This window comes from Pongo pygmaeus, chromosome 23 (assembly GCF_028885625.2).
Source record: "Pongo pygmaeus isolate AG05252 chromosome 23, NHGRI_mPonPyg2-v2.0_pri, whole genome shotgun sequence".
Lineage (NCBI taxonomy): Eukaryota > Metazoa > Chordata > Mammalia > Primates > Hominidae > Pongo > Pongo pygmaeus.
Genome location: NC_085931.1, coordinates 41,860,667 through 41,875,941, shown reverse-complemented (window position 1 = coordinate 41,875,941; position 15,275 = coordinate 41,860,667). Strand labels below are relative to the sequence as shown.

Below are 15,275 nucleotides of genomic sequence, written 5' to 3'. Positions count from 1 at the left end.
CCTGACCAACATGGAGAAACCCCGTCTCTACTAAAAATACAAAAAAATTAGCCGGGCATGGTGGCCTATGCTTGTAATACCAGCTACTCAGGAGGTTGAGGCAGGAGAATCGCTTGAACCCGGGAGGCGGAGGTTGCAGTGAGCAGAGATCGTGCCATTGCACTCCAGCCTGGGCAACAAGAGCAAAACTCCGTCTCAAAATAAATAAATAAATAAATCTGTCTTTTCCCTGTAGTATAATTAATTAGGTTTTATCCAGAAGAATTTGAACTCTATTTCCTAGGTAAATTGATGATAAAATTTCTTTTGGTTACAACATATTTGTCGTGCTGCCTTTGGATTAGCAACATAAATATTCACTGATCTTGTTGGGGGAAAGGTCTTCCTATAATTCCACGAAGTGATAGTTTAATTCAAAATTTGCATTTGTAGGCCGTGTGTGGTGGCTCAGGCCTGTAATCTCAGCACTTTGGGAGTCCAAGGCAGGCAGATCACCTGAGGTCGAGAGTTTGAGACCAGCCTGGCCCAACATGGTGAAACCCCCTCTCTACTAAAAATACAAAATTAGCCAGGTGTGGTGGCGCATGCCTGTAATCCCAGCTATTCTGGAGGCCAAGGCAGGAGAATCACTTGAACCCGGGAGGTGGAGGTTGCAGTGAGCCAAGATCACGCCATCGCACCCCAGCCTGGGCGACAGGAGTGAAACTCTGTCTCAAAAACAAAACAAAACAAAAAAATTGCATTTGTAAAAATTTGGAGTTACTTGAGGAAGAAAAAACAATATTCCTGGAGAGTTTAGTTATGGATATTTATTTAATAAATGTTCTACATTTTGTTTACAATATGGTAAGCAATCAGAGATCCGAGATGCTGGTTATTTAATATTGATATATTTCATTTAAAAATTTTTACTTTAACTGAAAATTGGCTGAAACTTTTTACTTTGGCTGAAACTATGCAAAAAAGTTGGAGTAACATGGATATTTTTGAAAAATTGATGGTCATGTATTATGTGGGTTAATTTTGTATTTAATCAAAAGTCAAGTTTTTTTTTTTTTAGGTGGTTCTATGTGGACACATCCTAATTTGATATCTCATGAGGACTATTGTGGAAAAGAGCACAAATTAAACAGTGTAAATTGCACATGCTCAATGTATAACTTGTTAGCATTTTGTTTTACCAATACTTGTGTGTCATCTACCAGTGAAGAAAGGAAACTCATACGCTTTTGTGTAATTTATAAGCAAAAATATCCCATTTGAAAGAGAAGGTAAAGAGAATAACTCATTTTATGACTTTCTCAGACTTTGGCTAAAACCAGAACTTTCTCTCCTTTAAAGAAAGTAATCCAAGACCTTTTCCAACAGTTCCTTCTAGGATGACAAGAGCTTGCTTGGTGTGGTTGCCTAGGGCCCCTGTTAAAATTAACCCCTTCAAGGAGGGGAACCAGTGGTCATCTCCTCTGGGAGGCTGCTTAAAGTTTGGGTTGAGTAAATACACAGTTACCATGTTATTCAAAACTTACTATACTCCAGTCTGAGTGACAAGAATGAGAACCTGTCTCAAAGAAAAAACAAAAAACAAAATTCAGTATTTATGCATAAGATGTATCTTTAAAATTCTTGCTCTGAGATACTCAGAAACTGACCACTGGTTAAGGCAATGAAAAAATATACAGGCATTTTTCTAGACAGGATATGAATAGTGAAAAACACTTTTAGCAGTTACTACACATAGGACTCTTTCAATGCTTCAGGGTGGGTTTCCCAACTCAAAATAGGAAGAATAATCATTTCTGAATAGATGGCAGGACTTGTTAAAGATTAACAATTGAGGGGAATTGGGGAGCTCTGGAAAGCCTTGAGTAGTATAAGTCAACAATGCAAGTGGTGATTTTAAGATTTTTTTCAAAAAACTTAAATATTTTATAACCATGGCTTTTTATTAGGAATTATAACTTCAATAATTCTTTTGCTGACTTTTAGTATTTATCATTTCAGAACCACTCACGAATTCTTGTTTGGTGCTCTTGCTGAACTGGTTGATAATGCAAGGTATGTAGTCTTCAGGCATACAATCTGTGCTTGAAGTGGAAACACTTTAGGTAGCTGTGACCTTTGCTCTCTGAAGACTTGAGAGGAAGACATTTCCGTAGAATGTAGACATTCTGTAACTCCTAGGAAGACTCTTACTAAAAATAATATTTTTAATAGCACATTAGTTGATAACTTCCACTTTCTTACCTAAATTCACTAATCGTTCTTTGTGTTCTAGCCTAAAAATAGTGAATTATTACCTCCAAAACCACTTCCCTTGTGTATTAGAGCAAGATAATTGTAGTAAAATGCAGAGAATTAAGATAGACACTTAGGAATCATATTAATGGGACAGGCAGGCTCTGATTTAATTTGTGCTACCAGGATAGTACACCATCTAATGTCTTTAAAACTATGCCAAAGTTCTGTGTCTTCTCAAATTGTATATTTGTCAGATAACTAAATGATCACAGTGTCTTTCATTGTTAGCAGCTGTGCTTGGAAGGAATCATTGGTCAGCACGGTGTTATACTGAGTTCTTAGTGACAGAAACATATAAATGTTACTGTGTAAGACTGAATAGAAGTTTGGGTTCTGATATAAATCCAAGTCCATATCAAGATTCTGTTTATAATTAGGAAAATATTGTCTCAGTCTTATTCCTGAATGCAAACATAAAATTCAGACACATCATTTACTGACTAGGTTTTGATGACTAATGAAGGAAGAAGAGGATGAAAATTGACAGCGGAAGTACTTTCAAACAGATCTCCAGTTAATGTGCTCGCTGATAATTTCCTCTTTACCTCTGTGTATACAATAAACTTATTCTAGTTACTTTTGTTATTGTTATTAGCTGGACTGCTAATGGAAGTGTGCTAGTTGTTTAACCAGAAAACTCCCGTTTTGTTTCAATCCTGGTTGACTCATCATTTTTCCATTCAATTAAAAAATGTTGTAGGTTAATGGAACTATGTTTGAATTTGCCACTTGTTAATTTAGTGAGACCATGATGTGCGGTGGCAGGCTGCTTTTTTGTGTATCATATGGTAAAATAGAGATTCTTAGGAGTATGTATTCCTACTTGTGTATACATTTTGCCAGTATCTCTCATATTTGAAAATGTTTTAGATATTTGAGAATAGGTATATGTAGAGCTGTGTGGATTTTTTGCATGTAAAACCAATGAAACCGTTTCATTTTCTTTGCCTGCAGTTGGCAGAATTGGACTAAATTACTTCTGAGCCTTTATGGAAGTCTTCATTGATAACTGAATCTGTATGATTTCAGCCAATAGTTGGAGTCTAATGGGGCAGGGGTATCCCAACTTCCTTTCAGGGTTAGGGAGGTTAAGATTATGGGCTCAGGAATCAGTCTGCTGACTGCAATGTGTATACCACGAGAAGTGATTTTTCACAGGTTTTGTAGGAGATTATTGTTTTCCTTTTTTCTTAAAATCTTGACGAGAAGAAAAAATGGACAAGTTATTGGAACATCTTTTTATGATTGCAATCAAATGAGTGAGAAAAACATATTTGAATCATTTCTTAGGGTATAAAGGGAAATATTCTTGCTTACCCTATAGATGTTTTTACCACAAAATCAGGATTAAAAAAAAATATCCAGGCCCCATGTCATGTGATTGTCTTCAATAATTTGGGGCTTCAGAAATGTTTTACAGACATATAAAGAAAATTGTGTTGTCAAGTATAAAAGTAAAAAAAATTCTAAATGTCTATAGAATTTCTGTATGGCTTCCTGAAAACAGACTCAAAATACTCTGCATTCTACTCAAATCACTATGCATTTTGATGGTTGATATTTCATATTAATTCACATGATTCTTTTCTTTTGACTTTGCAGAGATGCTGATGCCACCAGAATAGATATTTATGCAGGTAAGTCAGGCTTTAGTCCTTCTAATGTCTAGTTCATCTTAATGCATTTATTACTGCGCCTAAGAAGAATTGAGTGGGAAATAACTGGATTCGGGAGCCTGGGAAGATGGCATGATTATTCCAGGTCATAGGTAGAAAAGGGGCAGCCGTAGTCAGGTATGGTCAGCTCTGGTCAGGCATAGAAACCAAGAATATTGGTTTCAAGAAACTAACACAAGGTATCCAAATCTATGTAAATAGCTACCAGTAGAGTTATGGAAGTGATGGAGTGGAACAGTAGAGAGTGAAATGACCAAGTTATTTTACTGGTAGGAGTTAATAGGTGAACGAGGTTTGTGGTACCTGCAGCCAAGGAGAGATCTTGTTGGAGGCCACTTTGTTTTGAACTCTTGGTGAGCACTAGTCTCAACTTGGAGAATTGCTGGTATCAGTTGCAGAAAATAGCAGTAACTGGATTGGCTCTGAGGTTTGCTGAGTTGTTCTCAGAGGTGTCAGGAAGGAAGGCTGCTTGGCTTGGAATTTACACCTGTCAACATCCTATTTCATTTTGCTTATTTGGCTCTGCTGTTTTGTAGTAAGATCTTCTCCTTTTCCTAGAGTGAGTGCAACAGTCATTGGCCTTTTAATTAATTAATTAACTAATTAATTTTAATAGTTTGCTTTCTGCCTGGTATTGGCACCTTTTTTAGTCATTTGAATACTAAAAATTTGAAAGCAGAATGGAGGAAGACAGCTTTTTTTTTTTTTGAGACGGAGTCTTACCCTGTCGCCCAGGCTGGAGTGCAGTGGCACGATCTTGCCTCACTCCAACCTCCATCTCCCAGGTTCAAGCAATTCTGCCTCAGACTCCCAAGTAGCTGGGATTACAGGCGCCCACCACCACGGCCGGCTAGTTTTTTGTATTTTTAGTAGTGATGGGGTTTCACCATGTCGGCCAGGCTGGTCTCAAACTCCTGACCTCAGGTGATCTGCCTGCCTTGGCCTCCCAAAGTGCTGGGATTACAGGCGTGAGCCACCACACCTGGCCGGAAGACAGCTTTTAAATACAATTCGACTAGTGTGATGTGTTTTTTTCTGACAGACTTTTCTGAAATCCTCTGAAATGTGTGAGGTGATATTTTGAGTAGCATGGACTAGGTTCTGAGAAGTCTATATGTTTATATGGGAATGAAATAACCCCTCTTCATGGACCCTTTTGATGAATGGGAACAAGCACACAACTAAGTAGTAATTCTCAGAACCACTAATGTCGTATAATTATGAAGAATCTGCCCCAGATTTGATGAATTTCTCATGTCTGCTATACTTTGGAGCAAAGAAAATCCTCAGAGCAGCTAAAAGTCAGCTGTACTGCTTCAATTCTGAAAGCCTTTTGTTCAAAAGGCTCTGCCAAAGTGGTAAAAATAAGGCTTCTTTTCTTTCTAGAAGAAAGTAACAGGAAATAGGGGCACACAGGAAAAGAATGTTAGAAGATGATTACTAAATGCTCAGGCCAGGGCTGGGCGTGGTGGCTCATGCCTGTAATCCCAGCACTTTGGGAAGCCGAGGCGGGCGGACCACCTGAGGTCGGGAGTTTGAGACCAGCCTGACCAACATGGAGAAACCCTATCTCTACTAAAAATACAAAATTAGCCCGGCGTGGTGGTGCATGCCTATAATCCCAGCTACTCGGGAGGCTGAGGCAGGAGAATCGCTTAAACCCGGGAGGTGGAAGTTGCCATGAGCCAAGATCGCACCATTGCGCTCCAGCCTGGGCAACAAGAGCGAAGCTCCATCTCAAAAAAAAAAAAAAAATGCTCAGGCCAGATGGAGGTGCCTTTCCAAGCCAAAGCATGTATCTTACAATCTGAGTGTGCTTTCTCAGGAGTAGTAACTGCTACCGCTGGAAAAATAGGGCTCATTTAATCAATGCACAGATGCTAAAGCAGAGAATGGGCCTCTTCTCCAAGTGATGTTGAAGGTACAAATCGTAACGGTCAAGTCTACTTGGAAGACATTTTTTAAAAAAGATCATCTCTGCTCTCTCCTACTACATTTGGTGGGTAAATTTCAGCAAGGAAATTTAGTTCCTGACACTCAGAATGAAGTTGGATTTCAATTTAAATGAAAAAGGACCCAGTGTGTCTTTATTCTGTGCTCAGTACAACTCCTGTTATGCTTTGGGAAATGTCCAGAGAGGATGAGATGGGGGTCTTTGCTTTAAGAAGTTAGTCTTTAATTGGAGAGACAATTAGTGCACTACAGATAATTAGAGAACAGGAACTAGATCTTGAGGGAACAGTCAAGACAGTTGAGGATTAAATGGTGTGATAGAAGCACTAAGCACCATAGCATTTTGGAAAAAGACTTGATTTACTTCAAGTACCAGGAGATTGGGATTCTTGGCTAAGAGATCTTTAACCCTACACTTCTCTACCACAAGGCCTTATTAACACATTCAACAGGAGAAATCAGTCAGTGGAATCTTTTTTTTTTTTTTAACTCAGGCTGGAATGCAGTGTGCTATCTAGGCTCACTGGAACCTCCACCTCTCGGGCTCAAGTGATCCTCCTACCTCAGCCTCCCGAGCAGCTGGGACTACAGGCACACACCACCATGCCCAGTTAATTTTTGTATATATATTTTTTCACCATGTTGCCCAGGCTGGTCTCAAACTCCTGAGCTCAAGTAATCCGACTGCCTCGGCCCCTCAAAGTGCTGGGCTTACAGGCTGAGCCGATGAGCATGGCCAGTAATAATCTTAATACTGTAAAGTTCTTGTTGTTAGTTCATGGGGGAAAGTATTTTCTTATCTCCACTTCTGAAACTAGATTGATAACTGGACTTGGAAATCTTCCCAAACATCAGATGTAGTTTGAAGTCACCACAAAGTCACATTTAAAGACCATTTTTAAACCTAAAAAGGGCAAAAAAGGAGCCAGCCTCTCAAAGTGTAGAGGTGTTCATTTACCGAAAGCACATTATTATTAGTTGGATTATTATTATAGACCATAATATGCCTGTCATAAGCAGATTGTTTTTGTTGACTTTCTTGACCTTCTGGGGTAGGTAGTGCCACCTCCTTGGAAGAAAGATCCTTTTTGTGATGCCAGGGCAATGATTAACACATGGAAATTGGAGCAAATGAAACTGCAATTAATACTGCTCAAACAGATTGCAGAGTATGATGAAGAACTTGGATGTCATTTTATTGCAGCCTCTCCTAGGGACACCATTATTTTATCACCTTTGACTTTTGGATGTATAGCTCCATTTGACATCTCTTGTCTTTTCCTGCTTTCTTTCTTTATTCTTCCCAGTGGGAGTTAGATGAGGAATGTCTGGCTTGGAGAAGCCTGACTTGGCCATTTTGGGAGATGTGCGGACTTTCAGATTGGCTCTGACAGTCTTACAGAGCTGTTCCCAGGATATGAAGCACAGCTGCAAAGCAGGCAGTTCGGATTTGCCTTCTCCGTCTTACTTTCAAGATGTGTGATGGGAGGCAGGGAACATACAACCCCCAGCTGCTTAGACTCTTCTTCATCCAGAATTCCCCCTCCTTTATCTTTGGAGGCTTCAGATATCACTCAGTTGACTGATTAAATATCAGGTGATAGGAATCTATCTCTATGGTGGAATATATGAGGAGATAGTTTTGAGCAAAGACTTCTTCGAGTTCTTGCTTGCTCTAGTATAGTGCTTCTCAAAAGGTGGTCCACCCACGGATGTTGTCAATATCATCTTGGAACTTGTTAGAAATGCGAATGCCCCACCTCAGACCTACCCAGACTATCCAGGGGGAGCCCAGAATCTATTTTCACAAGCTCTTTGGATAATTCTTACCCATACTACATTTTGCTCTAGCCAATACTTTTCTAAGCTTCCTTCAGCTTAAACCCTCCTGTCCTTTACTTCCTAGCTTATCTGCTGCAGGCAGTAGAATCCATTAGATGTAAGCTCCATGAAGACAGTGATCCCATCTGTACTGTTCACTGCTCTTGTCCTCATCGTAACCAGGCACAGAAGAGCTGATCACTAAGTAGTCATTAAATAAACAAGTGATTGGCCTAAGCGTTAGAACAAGGTGAAGAGACTATACTGTCTGTTTACAAAGTTGAAGAAGTCAATGCTGTCTTAGTCTTTCTTGGCCCTGAGGCAGTATTGCATGTGACCATGGACCTAGACACTACTAGCCATTTATAGGCTGTCAGTTACTATGTAGCCAGGAGGATCCCCCCAGTGTCATCTCTTACCCTTTCAACTACAGAAAAAGCTTTGAAATGAAGTCCTTGAGCCAGAAAAGGATACCAGCCCCACTGTTAAGTGATAATTGTGTGCTAAAGCAGCCTGAGAGTTCTGTCCTAACACAAGGGCCTAGAAAGTAACTTCTTAGGCAGTGTCCAAAGAATGCCAGTAGTCCTTGGGGACTTTTCAGAGGTGCTTGGCTTGAATCAATTTTTAGATCCCAAAGCAGAGTCTTCATGCACACTTTGCGGCTGTAGTGTACAGCAAATGGCTCTTGGCTGAGTTTAGAATGCTGCTTTTACCATTCTCTGTACCTGACCCAGTTTGAGTCTGCATATGACACCTGGCTTCCTCCAGATGGAAATTTTGAAGCCTTTTTGGACTTTTATTGTACATATTCTTGATTGCCACATCTCATTTGGATTCCCCAGACTCTGATTAGAGGCACTGCCACCAGGAGAAATTTTATCTAACCAATAGTACTTCCAGGAAGATCCTCACCTTTGTACTTTCAAGAAGCACTTGTAATTAATGTTCAGCTTCCTGAACACTGAGTGGTACTTGAAAATCTCTGTGGTCTGTAGCCTTACTGAAGCTACTCTGGAGGCTGAGGCAGCAGAATTGCTTGAACCTGGGAGGCAGAGGTTGCAGTGAGCCGAGATCGCGCTGTTGCACTCCAGCCTGGGCAACAGAGTGAGACTCCATCTTAAAAAAAAAAAAATAGCATTTTAATTTACATTAATAAGTCTATTTAACAGAGGGCAATCCCCACTCCCTTGAATTTTTAGCCCGAAGAAAGGACAAAGAGCATTTAAAACAGATTTCTCAGCTTAGATAGTTGTACAAAATTGGTTAACTGAAGTTTGGGGGAGATTTAAAAATCATCAGGGACCAGGCTCCAGAGCAGCCTTGGGCTTGCCCTTGTAGTACCTTACACAGACCTCTTTCCTCTTAGAAATGCTACCTTTATCCCTGTGCCAGTCAGTAGACTGAATAGCATCTATATGGGAAGTTGGCTTGCTTGACTTGTGTGGGTCTCCTCACTATACCTCTGCCTTACATCCTTCTCTTCTTCCTGTCTACCAACTTCCTTGATTCCAAGGCTGGTTTCTCTTTTGCTCACCTAGTCCTCATCATTGGGTCAAAAGGCACCTTGGAAGCTAGTATAGCCTGTTTCCATATTCGGGAATCGCTTCTCCATTGACCATGACATGCTTGGACCCAGACCGCTTTCAGTTAACCACTTGCTGCTGCAGAAGACAACTGCTGAGAGAAGAGGTTCTTTTCACTGGAATGGCAGCCATAGTTTATTGTGTTCCTTTTCTGTTGGCCAGGAAACCCCACCACAGCTGCTGTGCATCTTATTGTCAAAGGACCATTCCTTCTTCCCATCAGGCAGGTCCAGCTAGGAATGAGGCACCTCCACATTGTACCACGTGCCTTCTCACTATTGGGTTGGGGAGCCCTTTCAAGGACCATAGCTAGCAGGCGATATGACAGTAAATGCAGATAGCCCAGAATGCCAGTCAGCCTGGGGATGGTCACGTATAGACACAGTACTTCATCTTTTAGATAGCAGCTTCCACTGCTGTGCCCATACCATGTCTGGTTTCATCACTTTGAAGGCCACCCCAGACTTAATTCACAAAGGAGGCATCCTGTTGAGTTTGAGCAGTATTGATAAAGTACGGTGTGTGGTAGTTGGAGTACTTTAGTGCTTGGGGTCTATGGCATAGGGCAGAAGTGATAGTAATCCAGGTGGAGCGAGCAGAAGGATAGGATGATTGAGATATGTGTGAGGTATGTGCATATTCAGTGGTGGTGGGTATGATTAGATGCTGGACCAGATATTCCTGCCTTCATAGGTTCTCCCAAGCTTTGTCATGATCTAGAAAACATTGGAGAACCTTGGATGGGAATTTGCAACCTCAAGGACCCTGAAGTTTAATTCACACCAGCGTAGAAAGTTTAGGCTTGACCTGACCTTTTTGGACCAAGCTTCACATTGATCTGCCTTCTGATCATAGGCATGTTGCTACCCTCTGGTGGGTAACGGCCTAGTAATGGCAGCTGCTTCTTTTATAGAAAGACGAGAGGACCTTCGAGGAGGATTTATGCTTTGCTTTTTGGATGATGGAGCAGGAATGGATCCAAGTAAGTGATGAGATTATTGTTTTGTGGGGTGGGGGGTGTGGGGGTGCGACGTAACCATTTTTACAAAATACTTATTGTGTGAACTTGTTTTTCTGTTGCCTCCAATGTTATGTCTAGAAGATCCACCTGGGGAGTAAGAAGTCTTTTGCAACATCTCAGGCTTAATTCTACTAATGTATTTGCCAGGTCTTGTCCTAACATGGGAGATAGGATCTGAAAGGCAGTCTTAAGTCAATCAGATTACCTGTCTCTTGGCGTTGTATTTATCAGCTTGCACAACATTCTCGAGCTGGACCTACAGAGGCCTCCGCTAGCTGTCTTACCACATTCTGGGAATAGAACATAGGTCACAGTGATGGAGGTACCAAGAGGCCAGGCAGAGCTGTGCCTCCATGTGCTTCATGGTGGTGAATTTCCTTGGAGAGAGGTTTTCAGCAGATACACACCCCTGCTTGGATTTAACAAGGCTCAGACCTTTGACTTTGAGGACCCTAGGAAAGAAATGCAAACTTTTCACTTCCTCTTGTGTCTGCCCTTTCAGGTGATGCTGCCAGTGTGATCCAGTTTGGGAAGTCGGCCAAGCGAACACCTGAGTCTACTCAGATTGGGCAGTACGGGAATGGGTTAAAATCGTAGGTATATTAGAAGCTTGTCACAGGGCTCAAACAAAATCCAGTAATGCTGTTCTGCTTCTCTTGGATGAAAATTTTCCTTCTCCTTGTCCCTCTATTGACTATAATTCTGGAACTGGAAGAAATCAGAAAGTGGTGGTTTTTGGAGTAGCTTACCAGCTGTTCCCAGCTGAGTTTACTCCACAGATTGAAAAGTATGAACATCCAAAAACAGGGCAGGAGAGGCTGTACGTTTCTCTTGGCACAGTGCTCTAGAACTGCACCTCTCCTGTTGAAAATTCTTATTTTTACCCTGTAGTCAAGGATGTGAGTGATTCTCCTGTGGTGTTGGGATGTATCTGAGATGATGAAGGGGTCGCCTTACTGTGCAGCAGTGTTCCCTGAGCACCTGCTGCATGTCATGCTTTGTGCCAGGCACTGGGAATCCAGGGTAAGGAAGAGAGATGTGAGCCCTCCATCCCAGAGGATGCTGAATGTACTGCAAGGCCCTTATAGCAGGGACCTACCTAATGTCTTCAAATCCCATGGGACTTTTTCTTAGCCTTGGTTCCCACTTGGTTAGTGTTTGGAATGTGTTGTTCTGGTTTTGAGTGAAGCCCCAAGAGAAAGGTTTCTATTTCTGAAATGCTCACTTCCAGCTGTACATACCTTTGGATGGAATAAGATTTAGTGGAATTGGAGTTTGTGCAAATGGAATTGTGAGTCATGTTTCCAGTCTTGTCGTGGAAACGTGTTGTTTTGTTTGAGGGAGGGTGGTGGTTTGATCAGTCAGCAGCATCAGTTGGGCCTTGTGTGCAGTGTGCTTTGGGTATATGGAGAAGAAAGAGAGTACTTCCGAAGAAATCAGGACCTGGTATCCGGACTTTGTGATTTGTGTTTCAGGGCAGGAACCGAATGGTAATAACAGACACTTACCATGTGCCAGTCACACGAATGATCTCATTTAATCCTCATGATAGCCCTGTGAGGTTGTAGGTACTATTATTCTCATTTTCATATGAAGAAATTGAGGTTTATAAGGGTGACGTTACTTTCCCAAAGGCATTAAAAATGCCTATGTGTAGAGTGCTAGGGTAGGAACCAGGTCTTTCTGACTGCAAAATGGAGCTGCTGTGCATTTCACTTAAATGACAAGCTAAGGTTCAAATCTCACTTCAGCTATTACATCTTTAAGCCTTAGCTTCCTCCTTTGTAAATTGAGATGATAATGCATACCAAGTAGGTTAGGGATTACATGCTATCATTGCTGTGAGAGCCTGGTTTCTGCCTTTATTTCTCCTCCTTTGATGTTTCCATGGCAGATTGCTGGCCTGATTCAGTGGATCTGGGTAGGGGCTAGGAATCTGTTTTTCACAGATGAAATGAATCACCTGTAATCATATAATTCTGATGCAGGTTATCTAAATCCCCCAAAACTGAGGTCTCCTGGAATCAGGGGAAGCCCTGACTTTTCATCTAGATTGTAGATCAGCCTCCTCCTACCTGGTTTTGTCAGTTCTGTGGCCTCAGGCAAGCCATTTCAACTCTCTGAATGTCTGTTTCTTAATGGCCTCAGGCAAGCTATTTCACCTCCCTGAATGTCTGTTTCTTACTCTAGAAAATGGGGTTCTAATCTCTGACTTTGTTCTTTACAGAGTGAGGTTCAGAAGCAAATGAAATGTGACTCTGAAAATGGTTAGCAGACTGGGAAGGAAAGCGTATAGAAGTTGAGAGTGTTATTATTAGCATATTTCAGTGGAAGACTTTTGTGAAGGTCCCATTGAGATGGAGCCATCTAGTGTTCAGAGTAGACAGTAACGTCATCTTGAAACCAATTCAGAAGTTGAATAAGTTTCAGGAGAAGGTGATTTGTGGGGAGAATAGGGCTGAGAAGCAAGGAAGCCAGTAGGGAAGTGATATTTGGGGCTTTTGCTATTCAGAGGCTAAAGTCAGAATCAAAGACAGAAGGAAGATGCACAAAGTGAGAGTTTTTGCCAAATTAGGGCAAGGGCATGCTTTGACAGAAGGCAAGATAACGTGCCTTACTTGCTCCCCATACGCTTTAGGGAAGGAGGAGGTGGTGGTGTGTGAAATTGTCAGGGCAAGGAGCATTGCCAGCACTTTGCGTACTGGAGGAGGAAAACAAGGACTTGGCAGCCCCCAGGGTATCTTTGAATAGTGTCCTGGGAGTTTTCCTGAGTGTTTGGGGAAATGGGGCATGACATTCATTTGTGTGCTTGGCATGCCAGTCTGGTTTGTATTGGTACACAGAAGAGAGTAATGAGGCTTTCCACCTCCATCATCTCCCTGGGGTGTTATAAAGACTAATGAGATAATAGCCATAAAGCTCCAGAAGCTGCTGGAAGAAAGGAGCTGAACAGCCCCATTGTTCAGAGGGCAGTCCCCCTGCTGGTGCTTCATGCTTCTGCCCTGCTCTGCATTGCCTGGAAAGGCCTGTCCCTGCCTGCTTCTTAGCCTGCTTAACGTGGCCAAACAGAGGAAGGAAGCAGTTGAATCCATTCAGACTTTTGCCTTTTGGAAGTCAGCCTCAAGGCACAGTTCCAAAAGCAGGGAGCTGCCTGTGTCACAATGAGCTTGAGGTGGCAAAACACTTCTGGGACAGGAGATGGCTCCAGTTATTGGACATAAGCTAATTACAGGCATCCTTGAATCCTGTGGTCAAGAATTATATTTTATTAGCCCCTCTGTATTACTGCACCTTGGGTTCATACTGGTGTTTTTTCGGGCTTGTGAGTATAGGCACTGGGCTTTTCACTTGACAGTGCTGCTGCCGTTTCGTGAATGGAGGGGAGTTTGTGTTAGCTGAGGAAGGACACGGTGGGAACTGGGTGTGGTCAGCATGGAAGATGACGTGTCGAGGGTACCAGCTACTAAAGTCTGATGGTGGTGCAGTCAGAGGGCACAGCACCTGTCATGTGGCTGGGATGAACCAAGAGCTCAAAGACAGCAGGGTTACTCTTTAGCGTTGTGGGGGGAGTGAGACTAACCTGGGGCTGGTGGTCTGCCATGAGCCCGCCCTAGAAGGGTGGTGAGAGAACTCTGTATGGTGTGGTTGAGAACGTTGTAAGTAAAGACTAAGGAGTTACAGGCCTGTGGAAAAGCAGAGGAAGGAGTGTTGGGGGATGGAGAGGGAACAAGGGTTGTGGAACTCAGCACACAGTCCTGGGACCTGGGGAGGCCTTTAGGAGAGCCCTCCAACAGCACTTTCAATCATGTCTAGAGTGGATTGATTTCTTTTGCAGATGAGCTTTTGACTCCCTGGGAGAATAACATATTTCTGTTTCCTTTTCAGGGGCTCAATGCGCATTGGGAAGGATTTTATACTCTTCACCAAGAAAGAAGACACTATGACCTGCCTCTTCCTGTCTCGCACCTTTCATGAGGAAGAAGGCATTGATGAAGTAGGTCCCATTCTCGTGGTCTGAATCACCAGTCTCCATTTCCTGAGTCTGCCCAGGCAGTTTTCATACGTTGTTTGCAATGCTAGACTCTTTGGGGTTGCAGGATTGGAACACATTCCCCCTAATTGTTACGCAGTTAGCTGGCTGGATGAATTGGTTGAGGGGGTTAAGGTAGATAACTTTAATGTGAGAGGAAGCAAAATCTCAGAGCACTTCAAAGAACAACTGTTTCCGAGAATGAGACTGTCAAGTGGCAGGAATTAAGAGTTGGATTTGCAGCTCCTCTAGATCTGCCACTTGAATTCCATCCTGGGGAGGAGTGTTACCATGGAGCATTGTTTTATCAGGGGGAGTATTTTGGGCTTCCCTGATCATGGTGTCTTTCCTATTTGGTGGTGATTTTGTGAAATGTGCTATGAGCTCATTTTCCTTTTGAGGAAATGTGTTAACTCTATGTCAGAAACTATGACTCAGATACCTACAGAGAGCCTGGGCAGGTAGTAAAGCAGGTGAGTGTATGGAAAACAGGAAAAGAGAGCTGATGCTCTGGGTCTCACCTTGGGAGTGGCTGCTACACAGCCCCAGTGATTATTGCTATGCTGGAAGGAAGGACTAATGAATCCAGAATATTCTGAGTTTAAATCATTTTAGTAATTGACTGTGTAAGCTAAACACACATTTGGCCGATTCTCCTTGTGGCTCAGATATCTGCAGAGCTGTTTCTGGTGAGGTCTATGCCCCCTCATTGTGGGGGATCAGGGCAGCTCTGTGGACTACCCAGCCTCAGACTGGACTCTTATCTCCTTTCCTATGTAAGACATAGAGGCCAGGGCTTGAAAGAAGGGGGCTAAGAGGTTCTGTAGAAAGAAATCCACGTCTTCCACAGAAGCAGGTAATTGAATTCAGATTTACAATTTAATTCATCTGTG

The 15,275-nt window shown here is 42.3% G+C and overlaps 1 protein-coding gene across 4 annotated transcripts in view; it reads left to right on the top strand.

Moving 5' to 3' along the window:
• MORC2 (MORC family CW-type zinc finger 2) overlaps positions 1-15,275 on the top strand; it is a 42,685-nt gene that overhangs the window by 8,640 nt on the left and 18,770 nt on the right. For all 4 annotated transcript variants that reach the window (XM_054470337.2, XM_054470336.2, XM_054470338.2 and 1 more), the window contains exons 2-6: positions 2,002-2,055; positions 3,901-3,935; positions 10,245-10,313; positions 10,855-10,945; positions 14,238-14,346. In XM_054470337.2, coding sequence (XP_054326312.1) covers positions 2,002-2,055; positions 3,901-3,935; positions 10,245-10,313; positions 10,855-10,945; positions 14,238-14,346 — 358 coding nt within the window. The remainder of the gene's footprint in view (positions 1-2,001; positions 2,056-3,900; positions 3,936-10,244; positions 10,314-10,854; positions 10,946-14,237; positions 14,347-15,275) is intronic.